Source organism: Silurus meridionalis, chromosome 5 (genome assembly GCF_014805685.1).
Source record: "Silurus meridionalis isolate SWU-2019-XX chromosome 5, ASM1480568v1, whole genome shotgun sequence".
In the NCBI taxonomy this organism is placed as follows: domain Eukaryota; kingdom Metazoa; phylum Chordata; class Actinopteri; order Siluriformes; family Siluridae; genus Silurus; species Silurus meridionalis.
Window position 1 is genome coordinate 3,042,804 of NC_060888.1, and position 9,213 is coordinate 3,052,016.

Genomic DNA, 9,213 nt, shown 5'->3' on the forward strand with positions numbered 1-9,213 from the left:
ATGGTATTGAATGCCTCTCTATGCTGTAACATTACAATTTTCCTTCACTGAAACTGTTTTTCGACGTGGTTGTTGGGGTTAAGGCTGAAATGGAAGAATGTGTGAAACCCTACTGAATCCCTTTGGGATAAACTAGAGTGAACCCCAGACCTCCTCACCAAACATCAGTGCCTGATCTCAATAATGCTCTTATAGGCTTATGAATACAAATCCCCACAGCCACACCCCACAATCCAGTGGAATTCCTTCCCAGAAGAGTGGAATTTATTATAACAGCAAAATAGGGAATACATCTGAAATTAAGTGTTGAAGAAGTACATGCAGGTTGATGGTCAGCAGTCCATGTACTGTTGTCCAAACAGTGTAAATACTGTATGTGGTGTACATGAAGTCATTTGTAATTCAGGAAAAGGTTTAATTACCCCAGGGGAGGTAGAATAGAGCGAGATGCTAGAGGACATGGCAGAACAGAATAACCAAACTTCCACCAGTGAACCTGAAACTATTTTAAGATATGGAAAAAAACAGACATATTTTTAAAATACACCCACCCACACACACACACACCCACACACCTTCACACACCTACACTAGAGGTGGCATGAGAGTTGGTGTAGTATTTATTGATTGGACAACTACATGAAATAAAATAATAAAACTCAATGAAAATAATGAATTGACAATTTTTACTAATAAACTACATTTATAGTTTACTACAAATGATACTTCATATATTTTGTGTGCCTTTATGTGTTCTTGTTTAATTTACTAATTATGTTTATATGTAGTAACTGCATCATGTATATTTGTCTAAAATACTTGCTCTTACCTAGAATTATTACTCAATTTTATTAATAATACAAGAAAACATTGTATCATTATAAAGTATAAATAAACTAAAAAAGGTCTTTGGAAATTGTATAGTATTGTTGAAATCCACTGTGTTTGTGTGAATATTAAAATGTTTAATAAACCACATCAGATATTAATTGGTTCAATATTCTGACATGAAAAAAAACATTGTGAAGGTGTTTAATTCCTATCTGAAGGGAGCTTCAGAAATGTCTGAGGAGGAGTCTGAGGTGGTATCCACTGCCAGCTCGCTAGTTAAGGCCATAAGTAGGTAAGGTCATAAGAAAACTGCATGTGATGTCAAGATCTAGTCATGAAACTTTGGCACAATGTGAGGGATGTTCAGTTTGACCATCTGACAGTGTAGCGAGGGTATTTATGCTGCACACCCAACTCAGATTGAAGATGATGATGATGATAATGCTGATGGGGATTACAGCAATGCTTTTTGGTAAGTGTGGATGGTATTGTGTGTTTCGGATTATACGCATGATGTTATTACATATAATAATTCAAATGCAAATGACGCAACTGGTTGAAATTCCGTGTATGATGAAATGTTTTGTTCTTTAAAGCAGATTCTTTTGAGACAAAAAGCATCAAGCAGACAAACTTAGTGATTTCTGCCGTTGGTGATAATGTGATTCTGCACTGCTTTCGAGGGCAAAAAGAAAACACAGATTCCATCATTTGGTACAAGCAAAAAGTTGGTCATCAGCCTTGTGTAATGGTCTCAGTGCAAAGTAATCCTGCATTTGAAGATGAGTTCAAGTCACCAAAGTTCAGCATTGAGAAAGAAGAAAAAGGATGTCATTTAAAGATTGCTGATGTGGAACCATCAGATGAAGCCATGTATTATTGTGGATATATACAATTTATAACTAGGTTTACAAATGGAACATTTTTATCAGTGAAAGGTAAGAATAAAAAAAAAAAACACAGCTGGATTAATTCAGCTACATCATTGGGAGAAAATAACCATTTTTTCTTGTTTAGTATTTAATTTGAATACAAAAAAAACTTTTTTGAGTGTGATTAAAGTTTTAAGTGATTCAGTGTATTGCAGTAGGTAAGAAATTGTATGTTGCTTGATTTTCCATTTGGAAGGTTAATTCAAATTTAAGTGTAATTAATTTCATTCAAAAGTGTGTATTTCATTCTTAGCTGAAAAGTTAAGTATGCATTAATGTCACACTCTTTACCAAACTAAAAAAGCTCCTATACTGTCTATATAACATTGTGCAGGTAAACCAGATTTCAGTGTTTCAGTGCGGCAGGAAAGTGTGTCAGACTCGGTTCCTGCAGGAGCATCAGTGACTCTGCAGTGTTCGGTTCTCTCTGAGAGCAGAGCAGCAGAACTCCAAGTGCTCTGGTTCAGAGCTGCTCCATCACAATCCCATCCTCAACTCATTTACACTCATCACAACAGCAGCCTTCAGTGTGAGAGCGAATCTTCTACACACACCTGTGTGTACAACTTGACCAAGAACATCTTCAGCCTCAATGATACTGGAACTTACTACTGCGCTGTGGTCCTGTGTGGGAAGATCATTTTCGGGAACGGGACACGAGTACAGCTGGGTGAGAAGTGTAATGTTGTGTTATTTTGTACGTGAAAAAAGTATACATTAAAATTTGTGCCAGAACTGTACAAGTTGTATGCAGTTTTATTTATAAACAAGTTAATTTATTTATGTATTATTTGTCCATATTTGTCAAGCTATATATATATGTCTACTTTTTAATGACCTTTTTTATAATAATTATTGCATAAAGGATTCAGAAGCAAAATGAACCAAATTAATTAAAACTCTCAAATAAATTGTGCTACCAAACAGTAAAAACAAAGTTCAAATTTATGTATAAACATTCATTAGATTAATGCATTTAATTTGTTGCTATTCCTACTTACAGAGAGACCTGTGGATCCTGTAATGATCTGCCTCGCTGTAGCTTTGGGAGTGTGTGTGTTCATGATCTTTGCTCAAGCTGTATGGTGTAAATGGAAAAACTGTGGGCAACGCAGCGGTAAGCCTGCAGTAGAGTTACTATATAAACATAAATACAAAATATATGCAAAGAATAATGGATTTCTGTTCTATAGTTTGAGTCTGCTGTTTATTAGGTCTTTGTGTCCATCAAACTGGCAACATTTCCAATATTTCAGCCAATTTACTTAAAAAAAAGAGAAATAAACATAAAACTCTGAAACGCTCAATTTATTAGATATACAGTACTGAACTGGTGCCTAAACAAACTAATAAATTTACACGTATAATTCACAAATATGTTAATATATTAATGTTAAAGGCACCTGACATGCAAAACCTTGTGCAAATGGATGCTGTAGAAACCATGATTTATTAGATCTAATGTATTAATATTAACTCAGGATTTGCAGATGTGCCACAATTAAAACTGATTGCATTTTCTTTCTCTGCAGTGAAACTCAAACAAGCTTCTGTGACACACAAGAGCCTCAGTCAAGTAAATATCTGACATCTAAATATTACATGTGAAATGAAATTGTTTGAAAGATTTTCACTTAAAAAGTATAAAAATTTTATTTTCTAATAATTTCATAACCTTTTCTTCAGGACTGTGAGATTGTGGAGGTGAATTACGCTGCCTTACATTTCAATGAGAGGAGAGTCAAAAGAGGACGAGTAAAGAAACAACAACCTCAAAATGTTATATATTCTGATGTGCAACGTCTTTCTGTGAATTAGATCAATGCTATTAATTCTATTTATTTTCTGCTGTACATGTTTTCATGAATGTTTGTTCACACTGACTTTAAACTGAAAGTTAAATGATCTTAACTTCACTGGAACACTGGATCTGTTGGGCATCAACACCGGAATGCAGATTCAAACATAGCCATGGTTGTGCCAAAAATATACATAATATATGTATTTCAATGTTAGAAATACACAATATTTCAAAATATGTTAATATTTTCCTCATTCTGAGTTAGAAAAACTTTGATTTGGAACATGGCTGTGGGGATTTGTGTTCATTCAACTACAAGAGCATTAGTGAGATCAGGTGCAGATGTTGAGTGATGAAGTCTGGGTCTGTTTGTGTCTCAGGGGTTGAGAAGGTCAGGGCTCTGTGCAGGAGATTCAAGTTTGTCTACTCCAACCTTAACACACCATGTCTTCATACACAGTTTTGTACACAGGTGCCTTGTCATGCTGGACCAGCATCTAGGCCTCTTAGTTCCAGTGAAAAGAGAATTATAATGCTACAGTATACACAGACATTCTATACTATTAAATGTTTCTAAATTCGTGCCAACATATTGGGTAGAAACCACAAATGAATGTGATGATCATGTGTCTATAACTATAACTATTTTTGCATTTGAATTCATTAACCACCCAGAGTAAAGCTACCTATGGCTAAAGTATCCCTCATATTTAATTTAGGGAAATAAATGAATATACATACAGATAATTAGCATAAAATAAATATGGATGTGCTGCACTCATTTTTGCCATAAATGTACTTAAATAAAAAAATTTTAATGCATTGTTTTGAAGATTGTTTTCCCTTTCCTGATCTGTTTTTTTGCACATTTGTTACACTTAATAGTTTCAACCCTACAGGAAAATTTAATGAAAAGATAACATTAATAAACACTTTTTTAAATCATCATTTAATGTATTAAAGTAAAACAGTCTTTAACACCAAATATAATGATGTTTTGGTTAGTTAGTAGATTTTGGATGCATTTGGTGCAGTCTGGGTTTTTTTTATTATATTTTTTTTTACATGGGTGAGTTACACATACTTGTTTGTCCTTAAATTTAATAGAAGCATCTATAAATTGGGTTTCTTCATGATTTCCTCCTGTGGAGGCTTGATGACTCAGATAGAAAAGGACAGGAGGCAGGCGACGGTTTACCAACAAGAGAATCTGTGTTTTTTCACATTGACCTTTTCTTTTGGGTTACTTTCGCTTACCAGTGTTTTGTAGTTTTCGTCTCGCACACACACACACACACACACACACACACACACACACACACACACAAAACTATGAACGTGTGTAATCCTTATCACTTGAGTCCACTGTCCCCACCCTCCATTCACAAACCCGTGCTCGACCACACCCCACATCGACAGAACTGAAACTGTAGTCATTGTACTGTAATACACCAATCAGGAAAAACATTATTATATTAGAACATTCTGAGTGGTAAAGTAAAGAACACTGATGATCTCTTCATCATGGCTCCTGTTAGTGGGTGGATTTATTTAATAGGCAGCAAGTGAACATTTTTTTCCTCAAAGTTGATGTTAGAAGCAGGAAAAATGGACGAGCGTAAGGATTTGAGCGAGTTTGACAAATTGTGACGTCTAGACGTCTGGGTCAGAGCATCTCCAAAACTGCAGCTCTTGTGGGCTGTTCCTGGTCTGCAGTGGTCAGTATCTATCAAAAGTGCTCCAAGGAAGGAACAGTGGTGAACCGGCGACAGGGTCGTGGGCGGTCAAGGCTCATTGATGCACGTGTGGAGCGAAGGCTGGTCCGTGTATATATAATACAATTATTATATACCATATAATATTATTGACCATATCATTATAAACTCAAAAACAGTGTTTTCAAAAAGTATTTAAACAATTCAGATTGAATTTTTTATATTGTTTATTAAATTCCCACTTTATTGTACATTGCTCTAGGTATGTTTGTCAATCTAAAAATAGTAACTCGATCATACTCTGCATCTTAAAGTATATTTTTTGGTTACAATCTAATAGATCTGCTTGAATGATAAACTTGCCGTTTCAGATAAAACAGACCAGATATAAGGACACAGACGCACACAATAACTGTTCAGAAAAGATTTAGAAAAGTGTGAGGAGGAGCCATGATCAGTTGTTACATCAGTTGCATAATCTTGCTACAGTACAATGCTTTAGACTGTATGCGGAAAATCTGTGATGTCAGAGCTTCATAGTATAAACCTTGGCCACAAAGTCAGAGCTGCTCAAATTGTTTATTGGACTGTAGTGAGGGGAGACATGCTGAACACACTCCTCAGACTGAACACAATGATCACATTGATGTGGATTACAGTGATGCTTTTGGGTAAAATCGGTAAGTATTTCTGGGTTCTAAAGTTATGTAGTATACCATACTGCCATATTTATTTTTTTAGAAATTGGTAGGATTAGTAAATGGCAGATTATTTGGTAATTTCCTTTAAAACTCTGTTGAGATTTTCTGAAATTTTGCTAACAATTATTCAGAGTTACACAACATGATATTATTATTCCAAATATACATTTTAATAACCTTCATGTTTTATTTTTTTCCCCTCTTATATTAGATTCTGTGCAGATAAACCATATCAATCAGCCGAACCCAATGATCATTGCTGATGTTGGTGATAGCGTGACTCTGAACTGCTATCGATTGCAAGCTAAAACCTCTGGAGCCATCGTTTGGTACAAACAGAAAATCGGTCACGAGCCTCGTGTAATAGTCACGGTTCAAAGTGAACCCAGTTATGAAAACGAGTTCAAGTCTCCAAGGTTCAGCATCGAGAATAAAGAAACAAGCTGTCATTTGAAAATTGCTCACTTGGAAGCATCAGATGAAGCCATGTATTACTGTGGACTGTTACAATTTTTCACAACTTTCGGAAATGGAACATTTTTATCAGTGAAAGGTAAAAAGATTAAATGTACATACATTGGTTAAATCATTTATATGTAGCTGTCATTGTTGTATGTGAACAATACATATCAAATAATGATTAAAAAATATAAATTTTTTTAATTAATGTCTTCATGACTTAAAAATGTTTTAAAATGAAGTTGAAGTTGTTTTTTGTGGATGCCACTGAAACCCAAAAGTTTAAAATGATACAGACCACATATAACTATTATACTGTTATTCTTCTTCTATAATTATCAACATAACATATACAAGCTTTAAATTATTAACATAAAAAATGAACTCATTAATATAAATTTGTGATTTGTACTGATTTTATATAAACAAAAGTATGTGAACACCTGAAAACCAAAACTTCTTGCAAATATTTGAAAGCATACAATTGTAAGAATGTGTCTGTACACGGAACATAAATCCCTGAACTCATGTCCCAAAATCTAATGAAGAACCTTCACCTGAACTTGTTTTTAATAAAAAAAACATCTAACAATGAAAAATAAATTAATATCATATAAACACTATAGATGCCATTTTCAAGACTTTAACAGGGCTGTTGTATAAAATGCTACAAATGACATCTTTCCAGCCTGTATAATGCAGTTACTATAAACATTCAAGCTAACTAAAAAGTCATTCTGTCTATATTCCTCTGAGCAGTTGATGAAGATGTAAAAGTGTCAGTGCTCCAGAGCAGTGTATCAGACTCGGTTCCTGCAGGAGCATCAGTGACTCTGCAGTGTTCAGTTCTCTCTGAGAGCAGAGCAGCAGAACTCCAAGTGCTCTGGTTCAGAGCTGCTCCATCACAATCCCATCCTCAAATCATTTACACTCATCACAACAGCAGCCTTCAGTGTGAATCTTCTACACACACCTGTGTGTACAACTTGTCCAAGAACATCTTCAGCCTCGATGATACTGGAACTTACTACTGCGCTGTGGTCGTGTCTGGGAAGATCATTTTTGGGAACGGGACACGAGTACAGCTGGGTGAGCAGTAGAATGATTTTACTTATATGCCAAAGTAAATCATGAATATTTGTTATTATACATCTGCTGTATGTTTTTTGTTTTCATGTTCTGGGCAATAAGTCCTGGCAAAAACATCTCAAATCATTATTTTTAATCATTTTAATGACCTGAAGATAAATAGGTGAGCAATGCTGAGCAAATATTTACCATGTTGGTGTTTACTGTGTGACAGAGAGATCTGTGGACCCTGTAGTGATCTGCCTCGCCGGAGCTTTGGGATTCTGTGTGCTCCTGATCTTTACATTGTTTATTATAAAACGCGAAAGTGGAAACCATAAACAGCACAGGGGTAAATCTGTATTATTATATTATAATATAGCTGTGATGCTATGAATTTTCCAACAATGATATAATCTCTTATTATTATATAAAAAATTATATTTACATATACCACTAATAGCAATTATTTAAATCATGAAACAAGATAGAAAAAAGAGCCGTTATAAAGAATTTGCATTTTCTTTTCTACAGTGACGCTCAAACATGATTTTATAGCAGACCCGACCCTCGATCAGGTAAATATTCAGCATTTAATATGATGTTATAAATAGACATGAAATCCATCCTAAAGGTTATAGAATAATTCTATATTCTAATAATTTCATTTCTGTTCCTACAGGACTCTGACATTGTGGAGGTGAAGTACGCTGCCTTAAATTTCAATGAAAGGACAGTCAAAAGAGGACGAGTAACGAAGCAACAACCTAAAGATATTATATATTCTCATGTGCGACATACTTCTGTAACTTAGATTTGAACTCTGATCTGATTCAGTGTCATTATCAGGTTATAATTTTGATTGTACATTTTTTATAATGATTAAATTTTAACTGAAAACTGAATCTCAGAACCTGAAGCACTGGTTCTGACCTGAAAAAGCAGGTAAAGATATGGGCAAAATGACCTATAAATATTTGTATATATATATATATATATATATATATATATATATATATATATTTTTTTTTTTTTTTTTTTCTATGCATTGAGAAAAGGCCTGATTGAGACTACGGTGTTGTTGTCCTTTTTGCTCTTGTATTGTGTGGTTACTGACAGTAAACACAATTCACAGACACCTCATACAGATGTTTTGAACATGCCATAGCTCTGTGTTACACAGTGCAGCTGTCTTCATTCTCACTTTCTCACACATTAGTTCATCTCACTGAGAGAAACACATTCATTTGTTGACTTTCTCACACTCCCACTGCAAACTCCTGCTAAAAACATGTCATATTTCTTACGAGGAAACAATCTGCTATAATATATAAGGAATAAAACACTCGGGGATGTGCTGGTTAAAGGAAATAATCAATGATGTAGTGGCATCATTTGACCACACACAAATCTGAGTTATTGTTATATGTTTATTTTATAAATACAGTTTTTTGTCACAATTTGTCAATTATCGCAAAAATGTACTGTTCATTCCTTGTATCATTTCATGCTTTTAGCCTCAAAAGCTATACATAAAATATTATGCAAAAGTTGATAAAAGGAAATTATTCATTGGCTGAAAATACACACCATGTGGTAACATCCATGACATCAGAATGAAGACCTTGAGGACGTTTGAGTGATTTGGCTAAAATTAATTTTTATTAGTAAATTTATTTCCAATCTATAATTTCTGTAGAAAGATT

General features: G+C 34.3%; 2 protein-coding genes across 2 annotated transcripts; both read left to right on the forward strand.

Annotated features, from left to right (window-relative positions):
• Positions 1–1,234: 1,234 nt before the first annotated feature.
• LOC124385737 lies at positions 1,235–3,710 on the forward strand. The gene is made up of 6 exons (XM_046848985.1): positions 1,235–1,303; positions 1,431–1,769; positions 2,098–2,433; positions 2,767–2,880; positions 3,296–3,339; positions 3,450–3,710. Exons 1-6 carry the CDS (start codon positions 1,258–1,260, stop codon positions 3,579–3,581), a joined length of 1,011 nt encoding a protein of 336 aa, XP_046704941.1. The 5' UTR covers positions 1,235–1,257; the 3' UTR covers positions 3,582–3,710.
• Positions 3,711–5,850: 2,140 nt separating this feature from the next.
• On the forward strand, positions 5,851–8,469 carry LOC124385731. Its single transcript, XM_046848979.1, has 6 exons — positions 5,851–5,959; positions 6,192–6,533; positions 7,199–7,528; positions 7,743–7,859; positions 8,042–8,085; positions 8,190–8,469. Exons 1-6 carry the CDS (start codon positions 5,884–5,886, stop codon positions 8,319–8,321), a joined length of 1,041 nt encoding a protein of 346 aa, XP_046704935.1. The 5' UTR covers positions 5,851–5,883; the 3' UTR covers positions 8,322–8,469.
• The last annotated feature ends 744 nt before the right edge of the window (positions 8,470–9,213 follow it).

Coding starts and splice junctions, on each gene's coding strand:
- LOC124385731 (XM_046848979.1), top strand. CDS start 5,884: ATGCTGAACACACTCCTCAGACTGAACACAATGATCACATTGATGTGG. Junction 5,960..6,191: donor GATGCTTTTGGGTAAAATCG/GTAAGTATTTCT, acceptor CTCTTATATTAG/ATTCTGTGCAGATAAACCAT. Junction 8,086..8,189: donor CAGACCCGACCCTCGATCAG/GTAAATATTCAG, acceptor CTGTTCCTACAG/GACTCTGACATTGTGGAGGT.
- LOC124385737 (XM_046848985.1), top strand. CDS start 1,258: ATGATGATGATGATAATGCTGATGGGGATTACAGCAATGCTTTTTG. Junction 2,881..3,295: donor AAACTGTGGGCAACGCAGCG/GTAAGCCTGCAG, acceptor CTTTCTCTGCAG/TGAAACTCAAACAAGCTTCT. Junction 3,340..3,449: donor CACACAAGAGCCTCAGTCAA/GTAAATATCTGA, acceptor CCTTTTCTTCAG/GACTGTGAGATTGTGGAGGT.